General features: G+C 43.8%; 2 protein-coding genes across 3 annotated transcripts; one reads left to right on the top strand and one right to left on the bottom strand.

The window, feature by feature from the left end:
• Positions 1 to 732: 732 nt before the first annotated feature.
• LOC306913474 (uncharacterized protein) lies at positions 733 to 5,607 on the bottom strand. The gene is made up of 5 exons (XM_079490146.1): positions 5,505 to 5,607; positions 5,363 to 5,415; positions 1,328 to 3,683; positions 1,176 to 1,257; positions 733 to 803 (listed from the first exon to the last, which is right to left on the bottom strand). Exons 1-4 carry the CDS (start codon positions 5,525 to 5,527, stop codon positions 1,236 to 1,238), a joined length of 2,454 nt encoding a protein of 817 aa, XP_079346272.1. The 5' UTR covers positions 5,528 to 5,607; the 3' UTR covers positions 733 to 803; positions 1,176 to 1,235.
• An 833-nt stretch (positions 5,608 to 6,440) lies between these two features.
• alg14 (ALG14 UDP-N-acetylglucosaminyltransferase subunit) lies at positions 6,441 to 20,768 on the top strand. 2 transcript variants are annotated; one of them, XR_013788545.1, is made up of 5 exons: positions 6,441 to 6,634; positions 7,272 to 7,423; positions 8,318 to 8,440; positions 19,115 to 20,101; positions 20,343 to 20,757. XR_013788545.1 is itself a non-coding variant. In XM_079490151.1 (4 exons), the coding sequence occupies exons 1-4, from the start codon at positions 6,487 to 6,489 to the stop codon at positions 19,343 to 19,345; spliced, it is 654 nt and encodes a 217-aa protein (XP_079346277.1). In that variant the 5' UTR covers positions 6,441 to 6,486; the 3' UTR covers positions 19,346 to 20,768. The 2 variants fall into 2 exon arrangements, 1 of the variants encoding a protein (XP_079346277.1); XM_079490151.1 differs by having other exon boundaries at positions 19,115 to 20,768.
• Positions 20,769 to 21,860: the final 1,092 nt, after the last annotated feature.

Genomic DNA, 21,860 nt, shown 5'->3' with positions numbered 1-21,860 from the left:
AGGGAGTTTGGGTGGAAGTGCCTAAAGCCCATTTCTCGGATGGGGAGGCGACATGCTGGAGACAGTGTGGATCTCGGGAGGCTAACCATTGGCATATTTCCTGGGGGTGTCCAGTGATTAGAACCTTCTGGGCAGAATTTCAGAGATCAATAAATAAAATATTTGGTGCAAATTTGCCCTTCGAGTTTACTACATTATTTTTGGGATATGTACATTTCTGGACAGGGAGATCTGAAGAATACCTATATGGCGTTCTGATATCTGCGACATGTAGAAGTATTTACACTGCACTGGTTGCTTCCCGAATCCCCCCCACCATAAAATAATGGATAGATATAGATCTATAATATGGAACAGATCACTTTGACTGCAAAAGGAAAGGTTTGTCTAATTCGGTGAAATATAATACCTTTGAGACCATATTTTGTAGTGGCAAGGATTGAATGACTGAAAATACTGTCTGACTCATGTTCTTTTGAGTATTATACTGTATTGTACTTTAGCTTTTATCTACACATCCATAAAATTGTCTTTGGTTAAGATTTTAGCAAAACCCTTGGACAAAGAAAAAAATATATATACACACACACACTATATATTCTCATACGTATAATTTGTACACACACACACACACACACACACACACACACACACACACACACACACACACACACACACACACAATAAGTAAAGATAATTTTAAAATTCAGGGGAAGATAAAAGTACAAACAGTTTCTTCCATGCAGTTTTATTAAAACACTTCTACAACAGACACTGTTCCAGGTAAATGCAGGTTGAAGAATCTGTGGAGAGATAAGAACCATCAACCCATGCAGTTCATATTCCTTTAAAACCATTTTATTTTGCGGCATGTCATAGATGAGAACGTTTTGAATATAGATCTACAAAGAACAAACCTGTTGTACACAAGGCATAAATCGGGTTTAAGTGGTCAAATACCAATACGTTACCACTGAGGTTTCAGTTAGACCACTTCAACCACTGTTCAACAATGTCTTTAAATGTTTGCACATACAGATCTTCCACTGCTAAACTTTGCCACATCAAATTGACTGATTTAACAACAGTGGGTGAAATATTTTGTACGTGCTCCAAGCAGTTTAAAAAAAAAAAAAAAGATATGGGTAAAGAGCAGAGAAGGGAAGTAAAATTACTTTGCCAATTGTGTAGTTACTCTGCAGACACTGTACCCAGTCCAGTTTTTGGGCACATCTTCAACTCATCTTCACTCCCTGCCTATAAAGAACAAAACATTGTTAAATTAAGAATTTATGATGAAGACCATGATTTAATTATCTTAACATACCTTATAAAATGCAGTGTAGAAGCAGTGTAAGGCTCTTGTTTGTAGGGTGGTTCTGGTTGGGAGCTAGGCTGCCGATTGAAGAAAGCAGTAGCTGGCTGCCATTTTGAAGGGTCATGAGTCTGCTTTCGACCGCTTTTACTTTGCCATTGTGCAGGATTTGAGTCATAGCTAGACTGGGGCCTGTGGTCACTTGGCTTCTGAACAGTCTGGTATACAGGCCTCTGATCAGGCTGCTGTGGTTGGGGATGGTATAGAGGCCTCGGTGATTGTGACTGATATACAGGACTCTGCGGTTGAGATGAGTATACAGGTATCTGGGAGGGCTGCTGTGGTTGGGACCGGTATACGGGCCACTGTGGTTGGGGCAGGTATACAGGCTGCTGTGGTTGGGGTGGGTATACAGGCTGCTGGGCGGGCTGCTGTGGTTGGGGCAGGTATACAGGCTGCTGTGGTTGGGGCAGGAATACAGGCCTCTGGGCAGGCTGCTGTGGATGGGGTGGATATACAGGCCTCTGGGCGGGCTGCTGTGGTTGGGGTGGGTATACAGGCCTCTGGGCGGGCTGCTGTGGTTGGGGCAGGAATACAGGCCTTGGGGCGGGCTTCTGTGGTTGGGGCAGGTATACAGTCCTCTGGGCAGACTGCTGTGGTTGGGGTGGGTATACAGGCCTCTGGGCGGGCTGCTGTGGTGGGTATACAGGCCTCTGGGCGGGCTGCTGTGGTTGGTGCAGGAATACAGGCCTTGGGGCGGGCTGCTGTGGTTGGGAAAGGAATACAGGCCTTGGGGCAGGCTGCTGTGGTTGGGACAGGAATACAGGCCTTAGGGCGGGCTGCTGTGGCTGGGGTGGGTATGCAGGCTGCTGTGGTTGGGACGGGAATACAGGCCTTGGGGCTGGCTGCTGTGGTTGGGACGGGTATACAGGCCTCTGGGCGGGCTGCTGTGGTTGGGGTGGGTATACAGGCTGCTGTGGTTGGGACGGGAATGCAGGCTGCTGTGGTTGGGACGGGTATAAAGGCCTCTGGGCGGGCTGCTGTGGTTGGGACGGGTATACAGGCCTCTGGGCGGGCTGCTGTGGTTGGGGCGGGTATGCAGGCCATTGAGGCCAAGGAGTGACCAGTGGTTGGGGCTGGTACGCAGGCCTCTGGGGTGGCTGCTGTGACTGGTAAGCAGGCCTTTGGGGTGGCTGGTGTGGCTCCTGCAACTGGTAAGAAGGCCTCTTTGGTGGCTGCTGCGACTGGTAAGCAGGCCTCTGGGGTGGCTGCTGCGACTGGTAAGCAGGCCTCTGGGGTGGCTGCTGCGACTGGTAAGCAGGCCTCTGGGGTGGCTGCTGTGACTGGTAAGCAGGCCTCTGGGGTGGCTGCTGTGAATGGTAAGCAGGTTTCTGGGGTGGCTGCGACTGGTAAGCAGGCGCCAGAGGTAGCCTCTGAGGTGGTGGTGGTGTGGACTGGTAAGGCCTTAGGGGCTGTGGATTGGACTGGTAACGCCTCCGAGGGCGCTCTGGTTCGGACTGGTAGGCACTGGCAGGCCGTTGAAGTAGCTGTGGTTTGTCAGTATAGGGGAGCGCCTGAGGCATGGATTGGTAAGTTCCAACTGACGAAATGGGCTTCAGGTTGCTAGAACCACCCCCTTCATGTTGTGAGGCAATATCCCACATGCCTTTCTTGCTCTCATAAACATTCCTTGTATCAGTACCCTGCTGTTGCTGGCGGTTAGGACTTTTACCAGACACATCTCCACCTCCCAGACTAGAATAAGAAACAGTCAAGGAAGTAGAGAGGGATAGCTGCTCTGGTTGATTGCTGGTTTGCTGGCTTTCAGGAGTGTCAATGACGTCCCACATACCTTTCTTGGTCTGGTAAACAGGTTTCGCATCTGTAAGCTTGAAACGAGGCTTCTCTTGCTGATAGCTAGGATTGTTACTAGGCCTATTGGGAGAACTTCCATGACCAATAGGACTCTCGAACAAGGAAGCACCAAAAGCTTCATTAGGGGCTGAAGACCCCTTTTGGTACTGGCTGTGAACACCACCAGGTGACGTGAAGTAAGGGGAGGGTGACTGCTCTGGTTCATTGCTGGTTTGCTGCCCTTCAGGAGTGTTAATAACATCCCACATACCTTTCTTGGTCTGGTAAACAGGTTCCGCATTTGTAAGCTGGAAACGAGCCTTCACTGGCTGATTGCTAGGATTGTTACTAGGCCTATTGGGAGAACTTCCATGACCAATAGGACTCTCGAACAAGGAAGCACCAAAAGCTTCATTAGGGGCTGAAGACCCCTTTTGGTACTGGCTGTGAACAACACCAGGTGACGTGAAGTAAGGTGTAAGGCTACTTGGTCCACGAGCTTTGTAGTGGAGTGCTGTGGAGAGTTAATGGTTCAGTCATGTACATTATGGGTTACTGTTAATGACCATTTACCATACACACATTACACGACTAGCCGCAAGAAATTTAGATGCCATCCATGTCCTCCATTGACAGCCCAGTCATCAAACAGAAAAGTCCTATCTGATTGTATTAAATGACAATCCCTAACATCACAGCTGTATGGACAGCTTGGCTTATCCTCTTTGTCTCTTGTCAAGTCTTAGTTTCATAAAAATCCACCATCATTATGTTACATTTTTTATACTTTTCCTGTGTTTGGAATCACTCGTTTTCAATTAGACCTACTGAACATCCTGCTGCCTCCTGCATTTGTGCAATTTCAGGTGGTGCAACAGAGGATGTTGATTGATTTACAAGTGCTTCCAAATTCAAACAAGACATTGAAAAGTCCAAAAATAACTGCACAGAGTTTGTTGACAGAAGGTTGCTCATAACCATTTTGCAAAGAATTGACAGAGATAAAGACGATAACCCAAGCTGTCTCTGTCTGTACACGTGCAATTTGGAAATATCGTAGTTTAATGCAGTGGTTCTCAAGAATCTCAACCTGTGGGTCAGGACCCCCCATGATTTGCAGGTGGGGGCATCCTCAGATGACAGTGTAGCGACTGATGATATGCACACGGCTGCCATCTTGCCAGCAAGGTGCTACCGAGGTGCGACTTCCCATAGACAGCCATTTCATCCAAACAGAAAAGCCCCATTTAATTGTATTAAATAACATCAAACTCAACATTGCAGCTGTACGGAAAGCTTGAATTGCCGTCTTACTATGTGCAAAGTGTTTGTTTCATAAAAATCTACCATAGACATGTTATGAGCTACTTCCTGTCAAGAAATTCCTTGCAGACGATTATTTTTCAAGTGTCAGAGTTTGGAAGCACTCGTTATAAGTAAAGCAACCTCCTGCTGCCTCCTGCATTATGTGCAAACTAAATAGGTGGTACACATGGGCTGTTGAGTGATAGTCAACGAGCACTTCCAAACTCCAGCACTTAGAAAGAAACCATCTGAAAGGAATTTCTTGACAGGGAGTAGCTCATAACATGTCTACAGTGGATTTTTATTAACAAACACATTGCAGATAGAAAGAGGATAATTCAAGCTTTCCGTACAGCCATGCAATGTTGGTGAGTTTGACGTTATTTAAGACAATTAGATAGGACTGTTCTGTTTGGATGAATGGGCTGTCTATGGGAAGTTGCACCTAGGTAGCACCTTGCTGGCAGGATGGCAGCCATGTGCATATCATAAATAGGACTTAAGACATTTAATACCTCAAAAAAAGATAGATAATCAATAAACTACCCTATAAAACAGTGGCTAAATTGTATAAGAAAGACAATCCTTTTGAAAATAGACAATCTACATTACAAGCTCACAATGCCTCGCATCGAGAGCTTGTAGATCTGCATCATCTGCTATTTCACAATAAACTAAATTGAATGACACAAATCCTACATTCCAATTGCAATATCAGGGTGGGGGAGTAGCCAGTTCAAATGTGATTATTTTGGGCAGTCACGCTGAAAACCACTCACTGGTTAATACAATCAGATAGTTTCTGTTTCACTAAATGGCCCGTCACAACTAGGTGCAAATAGCATTGAGAGCATCCATGTTGCTTGCGGCTAACACAGGACTACTTACCACTTTTGTGATGTCCAAATGTTCCACATGCCAAATGTGACAGCAAAAGCACCCTGGAAAGAGCAAAATAGGTCTACTTGTGAAATGAAGTCAAAACAACTTTAAATTCAGTGTTCACTTCCCACTCAAAAGAGAACTTCACCTCATACAAAGCACAAGAGCCATATTCTTCAGCAAGACCAAATGGCCTCAGTCAAGCTATAGTATAGCTCCACACAATTTAAAACGTATCCTGGTTGAGCTGTCCAATCAATGCCCTCTCTCTGATTAAATTAAAGGAATCAGCTGGGAAACTGTCAGAGGCCAGTTTGTGCCATATCAATTATTTTAAGCCTAGAATCAATCAAGCCACCCAGGATCCTGGTGATTCATGATCATAAAACCTTTGATTATGTGGAGGGAGAGGGGGGGGATAACATAAAATAAACAGAAATAAATATTTTTTGTTTGTTTGTTTGTTTGTTTGTTGTTATTTTTCTTTCCCCCCTCATATTATCAAAGGTTTTATGGTCATGATTCACCAGGATCCTGGATAGCTAAATTCTAGCCTTAAAATAATATGGATATCAATATTTTTGTAAATCTATGGGAAAAATTAATGGCAGATTTTTCAGTGGTGCCAGAAAACCATAACCTGACTCAATGAATGTTTGTGCAATTCACAAAATAAACTATGGAGGGCAGCAACACACCATCGATGCGCCTGGCCTAGCCTAGTTACGCTCCAAAAGACGCTTCAGGAAGGAAAGGTCATATGCGTCACAAGAATACCAAACAACCTTTACCAACGGCAACTCGCCCCCGCGAAAAGTGTTAATTAATGTAAATTAATATCCTTTTATATAATCACCAACCTGAATTATGTTTGTTATTTATAGCTAGGTAGCGGGCGAGATGGAAAAGGGGCGACCGTACCTGAATACCCCGTCACAATGGTGTTCAACTGGAGCCGTAGATTGATGGAGTCACCAAGTAGTAGTAGTAGTAGTAGTAGTAGTAGTACGTCTTTCGTGTAGTTTTTCCTTCTTCAATATACTCCTTGACCTCCATCCATGCCATGGATGGACCACCAGTTTTTGATCCGAAGGAGCTTCCGTAGCTGACTGTGATGATGTGTGATCATCATGGCTCTGGTTGTAGCAGTGTTGTTTGGGATTGTATGTACAGGGTTATTATTCTTACTTGTGCGGTTGCTGATAGTTGTTAAAACGGGCTCAGATTGTAAACCTGGAGCGAAGGGTCCTGTCTGTGTACTCGTCGTTGCTGGATCAGGTAAATAATCCCTGGCTTCACACACCTACTCCTGTGTTCTGTCACTGCTGATGCACAGAGAGAGATTGCTAACTTCCTTAGCTGCCTTCAATATTGGTTTTTGACCAACACAGTACTGTGTTATAGTAATGTGTATTTCTTTTATATTTGTATACGACTTTGACTTTTGTATGAATTTATTTATTCCTCACAGTTGTACATTTTTGCAGCTCCTTTTATAGAGAGAGAAGAGAACACGATTGTTGTATTTAATAGAATGAAAGTGCCACTAGAGAGAGAGAGAGAGAGAGAGAAGATAATGTATTTTTAAAACTCTGAGTTTGCTCATCTTTTGCAATAAGAGCCTTGCCCTTGGATCAAGACTATCATTAGGTGTATTTTATCCAGTCTGACTTTTACTTCCGTATCATATGCATGTCAAAATCGATAAAATACATCTATTATAGTATGATTGATAGTCTTGATGACTTGATCCGAGGCTAGATCAGAGCGTTGTAAGACATGAATATGTGGCCTGTTATTACTTGAGCATGCATGCATGCATACACACACACACACACACACACACACACACACACACACACACACACAATGAACAAATGTAACTCAGACCAGTGTTGTGGTGTATTTTGTACAGGGGGTCACACCACTGAGATTCTTCGCCTAGTGGAGAGTCTGTCCCCATCCTACAGCCCTCGTCACTATGTCATCGCAGACACCGACAAGATGAGTGAGGACAAAATCTGCAGCTTTGAGAGCTCAAAAGATCATGCAGACTCGGAGTCAAAGGTAGACCCTGACTAAATAGAAGTAAATGCATGGGGCGACTGTGGCTCAAGAGGTAGAGCAGGTCGTCCAATGATCCATGGGTCGGCGGTTCGAATCCCGGCTCCTCCTGTCTATGTCGAAGTGTCCTTGGGCAAGACACTGAACCCCAAATTGCTCCTGATGTGCTGGTTGGTACCTTGCATGGCTTCCGCCGCAATCGGTGTATGAATGTGTGTGTGAATGGGTGAATGTAATGCACAATCTATGTAAAGCGCCTTGGATAAAGGCGCTATATAAATGCACCATTTACCATGAGAGAATGGTCTGACAGTTTGTAATGCAAGCCTAACATTACCCAGCAGATGGCGGGATCGTCCTTATGTAGATCTCAGGTGTAGACTGTGTAGGGTTTGAATTGGAATTAGATAGATACAAGATGGTTCCTACTTGATTTATGCCAATGTTTTCATATTTTCACCTCTGTGTTTGCATATTTTCTGCATTTGAGTTATTGATCATTTATACACACGCTCTGGGTCTAGTCAGTCTTAGCCCAAACTGGAAGTGGGAACCCATTCGGTATAAAAAATGGGCAGGGATAGGCAATAAAAAATGTTTTCCCTTTGTTTTTTGCCACCTCCTTTTTTGTGTAGAAACAGGAACTCGGTTTAGCTCCTCCCCTTTCTTAATCCACTTCCTCCCGGGTGCTTCTGTTTATTCCTACTAAAAACAACACTACAGGTTGCTGTAGTGGTGCTGACACGTTTCTGCTAACAGCTGAATCTATCTTGAGAGATTAGTCTTTTAGTCTTTTAATTTGCTTGTAAATGTACATTTCTGTAATTTAGCCCTAGTTGGTTCATTGATTGTGTTTCAGATGTCTATGATCACTTATCATTATGTTTCCCTTCCTAGTATACCATCCACCGGATCCCGCGGAGTCGTGAGGTACGTCAGTCGTGGACTTCATCGGTGGTCAGCACTCTGAACGCCCTCCTCTACTCCTTCCCGCTGGTCTTCAGGCTTCGGCCTGACATGGTATGTATGTAGTCTTAAGGGTGATTTGCGTGCTTATGCCGTGCACCGCAAATAGCCGATCTGCAAGTTCACAATTTGTCATGGCACGTTGTGCCCTTGTAGATCTACCGCTGAGCGGCATGGCGCTAAGTGTCTTTATTAGTACACTTAGTAGCCATTTTAAAACTAAAATACAGTTGCTGCGATACAAAAGTAATTGTTGGTTAATTCTGTACATGTACAATCATGTCTTACTAATGACATCGGTACTGCACATTTGACCATACACATGTGCTTTTTGGCATCTTCTTGTGTGCTTTTTTCAAGTTTTTTCTTTCATCCAATCAATGCACGTGTATAAATGTCATACTAAAATGTTAAAGTTTAAAACAAACACTGAGCATGCATTCTCTGCTGTTCAAATTTCCCCATGCTTAGTATTAATACCCCTATGTATAATCAACACTCTCACACCATAATCCTCTGTTGACAAATGAGCAGCATGCTTTGGGACAGCTAGTGCTGAGCTCAAGAGCAACTTGTTCATGCAAGGGGATCTTGATGGTTTTATACTAGTATAACCCCTCAGCTCTGTCCTGTTTAGGGGACAGACTGCAATTGTCCATTATTCACACAGGTGTCATTTTGCTCTTTCTTTACGCTCGGGATGGGAAACCCAACGGGATCGCCTTTCCTACCAAAGAATTAACTAATGAAGCAAAGACCAGAATAGATGCTGTGTGAATATGGTGCATCGCAAAATTGTTGCAAAACCTACACTTCATCAATGTCAGTCACCCCTGTGCTAATTGATTATTGTTATGTCTCCCACAAACCCTCTGTACTTGACAATTTTCTCACATAGTAAAGAAAGTCCTCTGCAGCTGCCAGTGTGAAATATCTTCCAGTGCCCTCATCCCTCTTTCTGATTTATGGTTTTCACGTGGGTTTTATTCAAGCAGTTTTGCTCTCAGTGACACACAGCACGTCCCAGTGACACACAGCACGCGTGCACGCATGCTCTCTCTCTCTCTCTCTCTCTCTCTCTCTCTCTCTCTCTCACTCGGGTAATCATTTTGCAATACAGGGGCCGCAGCCAGAGGTTTTAATTTTGGGGGGTCCTTCCTTAGCATGGTAAAGTTTGGGAATCCTTGTGTTGGGCAACGGTCAATCCGAGAATCCCATCTGCAAATAACGGAAAAACAGTTCCCCCTGTTTTCAACAGTCTGTCTTGAGAGGCAATGGTTGATCTCAACACCCCTCCCCCAGCAGCAGATGTCACAAAGTGGTCTACAAATATAGCATTCCTTTTTTAAATGATGATGTAGAGGTTTTGCGTGGTATACACGGTTACACCCATCTTGCTGTTGAAACAGATTGGCTCTGGTGTACTACTACTTCGAAATATTATGATCATACTCAGTGGTGGAAAGTAACTAAATACATTTACTTAAAGGAGAATTACATACTAGAAGGCTTTCTTACCTTTATTTGTAGTTGTTATGTCCCCACCAAAGAGGTCCAGGTGTTATTTTGTGCAAAAGTGCATTATTGGCTATTTCCCCTACCATAAGCCCTCAATGGGGGTTGGGTTTTTGTGCTAATTCGCTTATTTCCATCGAAATAAGTAGTAAAGTGTGCCGCTTGGGATACTATTTACATTATGAAGAGAGGATATATAAAAACAATGATTTTTGAGCTATGGAAATAAGAGAATTAGCACAACACGCCAATGCCCCATTCAATTCAATGCAATTCATTGAGGGCTTATGGTAGGGGAAATGCGCTTTTGCACAAAATAACACCTGGACGTCTTTGGTGGGGACGTAACAACTACAAATAAAGGTAAGAAAGCCTTCTAGTATGGAATTCTCTTTTAAGTACTGTACTGTACTGAGTTACTTTGTACAATTTGATTATTATTACAAAAATACATTAACCACTTCAGCCCTATACACATTTTGGCCATTTGAAAATAGCCGATCTACAAGCTCATAATGCGACGCATTACTTTTACTCAAGTATGCCTAAACCTAACCTCGGTAAACCTATGCCTAACCTTAACCCTAACCTCAGTAACGTTGATGGGATTCATAAATCATGCGTCACTGGTCCATAGCTCTAATGCGTTGCATTTAGAGCTACCGTATGTTACACTCGACTTCCGCCGCTTGCATGAATGCAGACCAGCCTCTCGTCTTTAGCGTAAATAAAAAACTTTTTTGCTACTCACCAAAACAAAGGTGGGTTGTGTCATTAGAAAGCCTACTCTCCTTAGTGGGAGCACACACACCGAAAAAAAAATACTTTTAGTTACTCCCTTCTACCGATATTGCACAGAGAATTGCCTCATAGAGAATATTTTTCCTCCGGTGAAAAGAAATCCCTTTCTGGCCAAAAAGTACCTTTTTATAAGTGTGGTGGGGGGCTCAGAGTGCTTCCACTAAGGAAAGTAGGATTTATAATGACACAACCCACCTTTGTTTTGGTTAGTAGCAAAAACGTTATTTTTATTTACGCTAAAGACGAGAGGCTGGTCTGCATTCATGCGAGCGGCGGAAGTCGAGAGTAACATAGCTCTAAATGCAACGCATTAGAGCTATGGACCAGAGCTACAGTGCATCTTTGTTATCTTTGGTAATCATTTTATGTTTATTTTATGCAACGTGCGTTCAAGCATATGCAATTGTTCATAGAAGTTCTCGTTCTGTTCAGTTCACTCACTGGTGTGTTACTGCTGAATAAAAGTAAATATCGTGGCTTGGTCACGAGGGCAATCCTACAGTAGGCTTATGTTGAGCATTTCTCTTTTCACAGAGGATGCATCATGTGCAAACAGGCGTGTACTCTCCATTAAAATAACACATTGTATTACATTTATTATCGTACATTAAAAAGGTGATGTGTCAGTCAGGTATAAGCTGAAATGGCGAAAGAGAAATATAAGAAGTTAAGTTCTACTCAACTTTATTGTCTGTTTTCACTGAAGTACATGAACAAAAATGACAAACTAAAGGAGAAAGTAGCAGTGACAAGGGATTTCATTTGAGAGCCTGTCATCTGCTGCACTGCACTATTAACTATGATTAAAGTGTGTCATTAGAGTTCTGTCTGGATCAGATTGTAGCAGGGAAATTCTGCTGAATTATTAGCTTAGGCGGTCTGCTGTAGCATGGCCACCATTTTTTCCCCCCGACATCTGACTTTCCACAGAGAGAGAGAGAGAGAGAGCGGGTTCCACCTCTGCAGGAATGAAGAAAATCGGGCCCCCTGAGTCTCCCTTCCCTCCCCCCTTCTCCCCTCCACTGGCCCTTTCCTCTCCTCTCCCGCTGTCTCCCCTTTGGCCTGGGTTGTGTAATGGTGGTGGAGGCTGGGGGAGAAGGGGCTTGTTCACAGGATGTGGCAGGACCTGACTGGTTCTTCCAGCCGGGAGAGAGAGAGACAGAGGGAGAGAGGGGGGTGGGGGCAGGAAGGGAGATGTAGCATCAGGTTTCTCCCACTCTCGGAGAGCTGAGAGAAGAAGAAACGAGGGAGGGAGGGATCGAGGGAAAAGTATATTGGGGCGGAGTGCTGTGACTAACAAGCGAACTCCAGGACGGCCTTCCAGGTCAGCGGCATCTCTATAAACACTGGTATTGGCTAGTATCAGAGAATACAGGTTGTGTTATTAACACCCTCTCAAATAATCTCCCCAAATTCTCTTTTATTTGGGAGGAAGGGGCCAGAGGGTCACTCATCACTGATCGCTTTCACTATCAGTAGGTCATATTCCTATTTTGTTTTCCTGGAGACTTTCTAATGCAATCTGTAAGGCGCTAATTTGCCAGCAGAATAACGTCATATCTGGAAGCCATTAGCTCACTGTTTTCTCCCTCGGCCACATTTACTACCGTCCCTTAATCTGTGGAATGTCTGATTACGTGTGCACAGGCGGCCACTGTCTAGTTCTGTCTACTTACCCATGTTGATTTAGGGCAGGCGAAGGCCTCCCTTCTCCTGCTGACCCCTACTCCCTCCCCATGGGTCCATCTCTCTTTCTGTCGTTCTCTTGCTCTCCCTCATTCCCTCATCGCCACTGCTCCATCGGTGCTGTGGGGGTGTTGGGGGTGGGCAGCATTTCTGCACACATACTTTAGGGCAGCGGGCACATACGTTTTCATTTGTTTTGACCAAACTTGAGCATCTCTTCTCCATCTCTTAGGGCAGTTGTGTCAGAGGGGCGGGATTTGTGGTGTGGTATGGTGGGTGGGTGGGTGTAAGGAAGGGTTTGAGGAGAGCGAGAGGAGGGGGGTTAAATCAAACTTGGGGGGGGGGGGGTCAGGAAGAGTGGAGGATAGAGAACTAGGGGGGTAGTTTAGTTCTCAAGCGCGTGTGTTAACCATAAAAGGACATTTGTGAGATCACACACTTGGTCATTCATGCATAAACATTACAGACACACATCACCACCATTATCACCAGATGTGTCGGCACACAATCTTAACAACATGATGAAATCCTCTGAAATATTTCAAATAATTAGCCCATAGCCCAGTAACCTACTGGACCATATAACTACTCTTCACTACTTTCAACCTAGCATCCCACTTTTTGGGCATAGGTGAAGATCTTCATACATCTTAGGACATTTTCAGAAACCACCGGAAATAACAGATCTACAAGATTAGTGCCTCTCTGTGAGCTTTTTTGTTTTGTTTGTTTGTTTTTGCCTACAATGACATGCCAAAAATAACCATGGTTGTTTGTGATCCTTCATAACTTAATTCAGAAATATAAGCCATTCATGATACATTTGGGGGGAAAGCATCCTCTGCATTTGTCTATCTTCATATCTTCCTGGTGTTTTTGAGTGTTGTTGAGCTGTTCTCTTTTCCACTAGTAAACCTCACCAGCACCTCATCTTAAGTTTCTTAGTCAACCGATGAGCAGTGGTTTATTCCACTATATAAATATCTTAAAGACAAAAGGGCCCTGGCCTTTACAGTATAAAGTAGAACAGATGAATAAAACCCCTGTTCTGTTTCTAAATATTATGACTTTTTCAGTGGGCAAGTGGATGCGAATGTAAATCCAAAGAGCACAGATAAGATCAGGTGTAAAACATCTCCGAGTAATATTCAGACCAGAACTTATCAAGCTTAGGACAGGACCAGAACATGTATGTGGTCGGCTGGTTGTGCTTCACAGCATGTCTGTATTTGGATATATTTGAGCTAATTTGGCATTAGTTAAGTGAACCCTTAAAACACCTTTAAGCTGTATTGGAAGTATGTATGGGGTCAAGTCCTGCTGCCCATTGACGACAGCCTATTGAACATTACCTCCAAGTTGAATGAAAATCTGCCCTTCTGTCCTTCCGTTCTCAAGTTGTCTTGCTTACAAATAAACACAAACAGACAGAACTGATTACAATACCCTGCCATGCATTCCTGCGGGCAGGCTAAATATACAGGAAACATAGAAGACTCATAAAACAGAGAGGGAAAGGTTTAATGTTGCTCGTGATAGCAGCAGATGTATACTGTCTATGATGTACTTACAGACCTTAACCATAAGTATATCATGCACAGTGTACAGCTGCTGCTATGCTCATGCACCTTTATGTCTTATCTCCGGTACGATGTGTAAAAAGATATTCTTCTCTTTTTCTTTGGGAACCATGCACGAAAAAGAATTTCACCCAATTTTTCTTTTACTTCTGTAAATCTGTGATGTGACAATAAAGCGGATTTGGATTAAGTTAATCAGACACCTATGTCCATACAGCCATCTGGATCTTGTGCATATAGACTGAAATGGATAAATGAAAGGGCTGTTGTCCAGCCCTGGACGATTCTGTGTGAGTTTTAGTTCTCCAAAAGTTATGCCTCACTCTATTTGTTCCACCACAGGCTTCAAGAGTTGTCCACCATCTGTTTTACCTTAACCTTATTAAGCAGTCAGTGAGCCGCACAATGGAAAAGCCTTCTTCACTCTCTGGGAGCAAGATTCCAACCATGAATATGATCTCCTCTCCCCTCGTATCGCCCCTTGTATCATGTCAAGTTACTTACAGCAACCATAATCAGACTACGGGAATGAACAAAAGTGTTAAGACCAGCATACAGGCAAACGGGGCATTCCTGGCTCATAAATGTAAGTAAAGTACTATTGAGACTCTGTGAGAGCTGTGACCACCGACCTCTGACTTTGTTCCTTGCGGTATATGTGATCCTTTTGGTTGTCACTCTTCATTCGTTACAGCCAGGACAGCCCCCTGCGACATCACCACAGTAGCCTACGTATCGCCACACCAGTCTCCAGCCGTCAAAAATAACACTGAAAAGCCGTCACATTTGCAGACATTTGAGTCAGGCAGGTAGCTATGCAGAAACTGCTGCCTGCAAATATATCACAAACACCCAGCCTCATGCGTGCACTCTGTCTGAAAGGGATGCTAAATGATGAAGTTGTGAACCCGGCCAGCTCATAAAACAAGGCTGTCTTGATGAATTGATACTCGTCTGGCAATGAATGTGAATGCTGAAATAGCCTTCCAAGAGCCTTCTCCCTGCCTCCCGGGGCTTTGTCACACTGTGTGCGCGTGGTTGAGACTGACTGCGATGAAACAATAAACTACTGTAATTCAAGACATTGTCCTTATGAGAACCAAAAAAATGCATTGAGAGCCCATTGCTATGAATCCTGCAGTACATGGTACGCTTGGTTACCATGTTGGTTACGCTTTGTATGGTACGCTTTTGACCGCAAGGTCATGGGTTCGATCCCGGGCATCGCCAACTCAGCGTATGAGTAGCACGGCTTGATGTTGTGCGGTAAGTACTGGGAGCTGATGGTAGGTGTTGCGCTCCACCTCAGCATTCCATCTCCCAGAGGTCTAGTGCATTGAAACGGGATAGACTCCCACACCCCGGCTGATGCCGACAATAAGCCTTACTTACTGTCCAGACTGGTACTGCTCTTCTCACTCAAGCCTCAACACGTATTTTAATTTAAATGTTTAGTTTAACACCTGCTGTTTAGTCGGTTGGAAAATAACGATCGTGTTGTCTGCCTGCGATGAGTTGGGGAGGGACAAAAAGTGAGTGGCGGACACACAGTCACCCGCTGTTGCTCAATAGACCTCACTGAGCTGATGACAGTGTAATCATCATAATGTGTCACCACGCCCTGTATCTGTTTTATCTATGGATGCAGACCTTGTGATTATCAAAGCCTCCACCTTGACCATTGTTTAGCCATAACCATAACAATTGTTTCCCTGAATTCAGTAAACCTGCTATTTATCTGAGTGCTAAGTGACACGGACACGGACCAGTGAGTTAGCTTGCAAGTTGCAACATCCCTAGAAGCAACAAGTGGCTTCTGTTGCTGCTGCTATGAAGAAGCATCACACATCCATCAAGGTCCAAGGTTATATTTGTTGCATTGTGACATTGTATGCACAGGTACAGATAAGAGTAAAACTTCAGACAATGTAGCAACATACAGTAGAGTAGGTAATTAATAATAAGTGAAGGAGAGGAGGAACAGCAAAACATAAGGCTGTAGTTAAGGTGAACCCCATGAACCTCCATCTATTAGATTGAGGGAATCTCTAGTTATTGAGTTCCTTGCTGTAGAAAATGAGGACTCTTAAGTTGAAAGATGTTCATATTAAGACATGGAGGTATTGACCTATTATTAGAGTTGAATACTTTATGTGGCTGTATGTATATTTTTAATAATAATTCCATGTTCCATGAAAGCTCAATAAAACAATAAAAAAGCAACACTTAGGTGCCTCGGGGGGATAAAGAGAAGACACTTTTTAGGCCATACCCACAACTGTGCAGCTGCTGTGTTGTCAGATGTGTCATCCATCCAGTATCTGTGTGTTGATAAATTATAGTCTTCAAACAGAGACGGGTGTGTGTAACATACCTGTTATCTTATGTCACACAGCTGCTAATCATGTACTACTGAACACACAACGCTACCGTGCCACATATAATACCCTGTACAAGGGGATAAAATGGCTGAAGCAGTATTGTATTTCGTATATATACATTCCTCTCTGTACTTGTACAAAATGGTTTCAGTGCAAACGATTGAGAGATTATCAAATACAGCAGTAGGCAAATAAAACTACAGTTTATCTTTAGACCTTTCCTCAAAGATATGAAAAATATGTTTAGTGCTTATCATGTTATATAAGGTGTGCGTGCATGGCTGCATGCGCACCAGAATACTCCAGGGGGGGCTTGTTGGTCGTCTATCGTTGATGTGCTAGAAATGTAGCCAGGCTGCCAGTGCCAGGAAAGGCATGCCAGGAATGTTAGAGCCAGGTTTGTGAATGCCCCCCCACAAAAACTGATTAGACTCAAGACCACTCTTACAGTAGGTGGAGAGACACTATACCAGCACAAACGTAGTCACACTTTTCCAGGGGGAGGAAAGAAAATTGCAATAAAAACGCATTGTATAATTATACACACTTGATGGACAAGGCCCAAATGTTTAAAAATACACATTAGTATTAACCCTCCTCATTGAAGAGAAGTATTTCAGGATAAAATCTTTAGTGATTCATGATATGGTTTGCTAAAATTGTAATATGGCACACACAAAATTAGCCGCTACTGCTAACCTTCATACTGTCGCACTTTAATATTGTGGTCTATATGGCTTGTAGACACCATTGCTGAATATGTTCTAATCTTCACAGAATCCACTTACAAACGTAGTAATTCTGTAACATCTTTTAAATGGTATGTGTTATGGGTCATATGTATCTAATTTGCACTGTCCAGGGACAAACTTCCAAATCAATAATCTATACTAATTGTGATTTATTCTGCTTTGGAGGCTTACTTTGCATGCAGATGAATTTGCAACAGTATGAATGCGAGTCTCGCTTGGGTCAGTGTCTTCACAGCTATGTCCCAAGCAGCAGTGAACAAACATTGTCACATGGAGTGCTGGCTGGCTCCATCATGCTGCACTAGTAGGGGCTGGTGTCAGCACTTCTCCAGTGGTTGACAGCAGCCTCATTGCCAGTAACAGGACCAGCAGGAATATGCGACATTTTTTCACACTTCAGCCGCTATCATATTCATTTGGACTGAAACATGGTGCCTCCAGCTCCAGAGCTGTGTTGAAACTGCTTCTGTAGCAAGTCAGACTGGACCTTATCTTCAACACATACAGGTATTGCATTAGTAGATTACAACAGTGCGACCCAAGTAGTTCCTACAGCTAGCCACAAAACGTTCCAATGTGTTTCATGGTCTCCATTCTGCTGCAGCGTAGTGAACATTGGAGATGGGACATTTAGAAATGTTCATTACTAGGCTTAATAGGAACAGCACGATGATGACCTACCTATTTTCTTGGTACTTCTGCCAAGCTGTCCTGAAGAGATGATTAACTTTTGGGTTAAAAGGGTCAAAGGTCAAGGTCAATTTCAAGAATGGATGGGTGAATTTCCATTACAATTTGTAGGAATGATCAGTAGGTTGCTCAAAAGAGATGATACATTTTTAGGTCGAGGTCACAGTCAATAAAGCTGATGTTGTGGTCAGGGTTTGCACACCAAGTGCATTTGTTTCATTCAAAGATGCATGGTGAGTTTGGAGAAATTTCATCTTCCCACCACTGACGTGACTGACCTTCGCCTGGAAAGGAGCCAGCGTAGGTGGTTCGGGCATCTGGTTAGGATGCCTTTCGGGCGTCTCCCTATAGGGAGGTCCTCGATGCATGTCCCACTGGGAGGAGACCCCGGGGCAGACGAAGGCGCAGATGAAGGGATTACATCGACTCACTGGCCTTGGAACGTCTCGGGATCCCCCAGGAGGAAGTCACTAATGTTGCTCTGGAGAGGGAAGTCTGGAGCTCTCTGGTGGAGCTGTTGCCCCCGCGACCCGACTATGGATAAGCGGTTGAAGATGGATGGATGGACATTGTGTGGACTGACATTGTGCTCACTCTGTTTGCCTTGCTGATATGTTACATTGGTTCTCCTATGGGTTGGCTTATTTTTCTCAACATTGAGCTATGAAATGTGCTTCTCATTTGCATGCAAGAAGTACAGGAGTGGTGTCACTTTTCCATCCACACTATAAGAGCTTAGCAATGTAACTTCCAGAGCAGCGTGCAGAGAGGATATTGCGAACCTAGTGTGTGCCCAGAATGCTACGTCTGTACTAAAGGGATTTTGATGAGTTCTCCAGACCTGTGGGCCCTGCAATTCCAGCATCGTCTCCCTGTCTGCTTTCCCGTAAAATCCCCAGCTCCTAAAACTTCACTCCCTCACTCTCCCTTTGCCCCGAAGGCAGTTTTTCATCTAAGAGCTTTCTCTTCATTCTTTCTTTTTTTCCCCTCCCTTTCTTTCCCTTCCCTTTAGTCTCGCTGTCTTACCTCTCGTGCCCCCACAGTCTGAATCACCGTTGTTTTTTTCATTTTTTTTACTCTCTCCATGGAGATCTTCATCTCCTCCCACCTCCCTCTCAGTATTCAGACTGTATATACAACCAGCAGAGTTCAGCACATTCCTTTATTCAGAGTGATCGAGCAGAGGCCAAACTTGCTGATTTGTCTTTTTTTTTTACCAGGGCCTTGTGAAATGCCTGGGGCCTGTTGCTGTTGATACATACTATAACTATAGTCTCATCTCTACTTTGTCTCTGTCTCCCTGTGTCTTGAATGTTGTTTCAGGTGCTGTGCAATGGCCCTGGAACCTGTGTCCCTCTATGCGTAGCAGGACTCCTGCTTGGAATTCTGGGATTGAAGAAGGTCCTGATTGTCTACGTCGAAAGCATATGTAGAGTTGAGACTCTTTCACTTTCCGGGAAGATCCTCTACCCGATCTCGGACTACTTCTTTGTACAGTGGCCAACCCTGAGGGACAAATATCCCAAGACCATTTTCCTCGGAAGAGTGGTTTGACATTATAATAATAATAATAGCTCAAATTTTGATAGCGCTTTTCTAAATACCCAAAGCGCTTTACATAAGAACACTAGGAACAGACTTTATTCAGCAAAAACAAGGCAAAACAAATGCAACATCAGTGCAAGGTTAAAAGAGATAAAAGAAGAGAAGATAAAAGAATAAACGAGGGTTGTTAAAAATGTGACATGAATTTTTGGATGTGCGAAATGGGACAATTGTGAATGTAAAAAAACTATTTTGTACAAACATGCAGGATGTGTCAGTCTTTATTACATTGTATTGACATGCATTCCAAAGGCCTGCTAAATGGAATCCTTTACATATATGGCACCAGTCTGTTTATGATTCTTAATACTTCATGAATGCTTCTAGCATTAGGTCATCCCCAGCGTTCCAGTTTAGTATAGATGAGAATACCACATACTACCGCAACAACATGCCCAACCGACAGCATGATGAAAACTGCTGTCTTGCCTGCATTTTGTTGATACGACTCTTGTCCCGACTCCCAGTTGGGGAACAATGACAGACAAGACTGCACAGGAATGTCTGCAAAAAGATGTACATATCCATGAGACAGCCTTAACCCTACATCATTCAATGCATTTGGTATAACATGGGGAATACCAGAGAAGATGTGTATGTACTTTTAAAGATCACCCTTGCTTCGATCTAATTTGGTTGAATTTTGAATTGAATAATTTAAGATGGCCATCTCCTCAAGTCAGCTGGCACAAGAGTACTGTACAAGTGAGCATATTGGTAAATGGTGCATTTATATAGCGCCTTTATCCAAGGCGCTTTACATAGATTGTGCATTACATTCACCCATTCACACACACATTCATACACCGATTGCAGCGGAAGCCATGCAAGGTACCAACCAGCACATCGGGAGCAAGGACACTTCGACATGTAGACAGGAGGAGCCGGGATTCGAACCGCCGACCCATGGATCATTGGACGACCTGCTCTACCTCTTGAGCCACAGTCGCCCCTATTGATCTCATCTGAGGTCAAGTCTCCACAATGGCTGCCAGTTCAAAGTTATGGTGATTGACTGTCTGAGAGCACATGTTTTATACATCCCAGTCTTTATTTGATGTTCTGTACTTGTACAACACCCCATAATAACCCATCTCTATCTTTGAAGGAGGCAGAGTGCAAATTAAAAGCATATTGTGAGCTTGCATCAAGTAGGTCTGTGAGTCTGGTACAATCCTGGCACATCATGAACACTTGAACAGCATAAACCATTACTTTTTTTTTTTTACTCAGCCCAATTCAACCATTGGCAAAATGTATTTTAGTGCTTGTCAGAATCTGAATTGTATAATCACTAGAATTTCGCCGCCCTTCGGGCGGCTCATCCTAGTTCCGTTGCAGCGCAATGGGAAGAAGGAAATTGCGAGATTTGACAGACTCCACTTCATGTTTCAGCTGTGTTTTTAAACCCAGTATTGTGCCCTTCACATGTATTAACAGATGGGTATTATTATTATTTGTTGTATTTTATTTTCACATCAAAGCAAATTAAAGTAATGTAAAATAAGCACACATGAAACTGCTTTTTACTGTTTTGGTTTACTTACAATAAGTTAGTGTTTTTGGAAACCAAAAGATGTTGAGAATGGAGCAGAACATACTGTAGTATGTTTTTGTGGGGACCTTGACTGCATTATAGTAGGCCTACAATATTTTGGATTGCAGTGACCCCACATTGTTTCTTCGGGAACAATATTTGTAGTTACAATGAGGGCTACATGAGCCGAAGGGAGAGAAACACGTCGCCTCTCTCCAGTCCGTGCGTATGTTGCTGCTGGTGGCTGAATAACAACGGATCGCAGCGGTGACTGACATAAACGCACAGTTACAAATCAGAGGCACTTCAATAAGAAAACTCAACTAATAACGCTTGTGTGTGTTAATCTGCCCGATGCTGACGTTAGTATATAATGTTTAGATTGTTTTGCTCTTGTACATGCGTTTGTGGGCACAGTGGCAGGGGGTGAAAAGCCGATTTGTCCCATGGTGTGCACTGCAAAACATGCTGAAATCAAACCCCACACACACACACACACACACACACACAGTCACTCAGTCACAAATCCTCCACAGTGTGATTACGTGTCTGCAGTGACACTGATGCGAGGTTACAATGAGTCCGTGGTGTGGTGAGACTGGGAAAGGAATACATCGCGGAAGAGCTTGGCATCCGACTGCGCGCGTTGTGTCGATGAGATGGGCGCGTTGGGAAATACCGCGGCGAAGCACACTCGCCTATTAGTTTGCATTGCATTTGCACAGTGCGCTCAGTGCGATATTTGCGAACGTGGCCGTTGTGTGTGTGTGGCTGGCTGCGTGGGGATCGCCTTGTGAGGGGGCTAGCCAATAAGGGGCCTGTGTTGCATGTGGAGAATTGTGTAGGTGAGTGTGTGTGAGTAGCCGAAGGGGGTGGTGAGAACATGAGGGGGATGTAGCACAGCAATCGGTGACCCCTACATTAAGC

Source organism: Electrona antarctica (assembly GCF_951216825.1).
Source record: "Electrona antarctica genome assembly, chromosome: 20".
Taxonomy (NCBI): Eukaryota; Metazoa; Chordata; class Actinopteri; order Myctophiformes; family Myctophidae; genus Electrona; species Electrona antarctica.
The sequence above is the reverse complement of the archived record's forward strand: the minus strand, read 5'-3'. Positions and strand labels throughout refer to the sequence as shown.

Excerpts from the sequence above, each read along its gene's own strand:
- LOC306913474 (XM_079490146.1), bottom strand. The coding sequence starts at position 5,527 with ATGGCTCTTGTGCTTTGTATGAG. Across the intron at positions 3,684-5,362 it reads ATTTGGACATCACAAAAGTG|CACTCCACTACAAAGCTCGT; the intron begins GTAAGTAGTCCT and ends AACTCTCCACAG. Across the intron at positions 1,258-1,327 it reads TCTACACTGCATTTTATAAG|GCAGGGAGTGAAGATGAGTT; the intron begins GTATGTTAAGAT and ends TGTTCTTTATAG.
- alg14 (XM_079490151.1), top strand. The coding sequence starts at position 6,487 with ATGGCTCTGGTTGTAGCAGTGTTGTTTGGGATTGTATGTACAGGGTTA. Across the intron at positions 7,424-8,317 it reads ATGCAGACTCGGAGTCAAAG|TATACCATCCACCGGATCCC; the intron begins GTAGACCCTGAC and ends TTCCCTTCCTAG. Across the intron at positions 8,441-19,114 it reads TCAGGCTTCGGCCTGACATG|GTGCTGTGCAATGGCCCTGG; the intron begins GTATGTATGTAG and ends ATGTTGTTTCAG.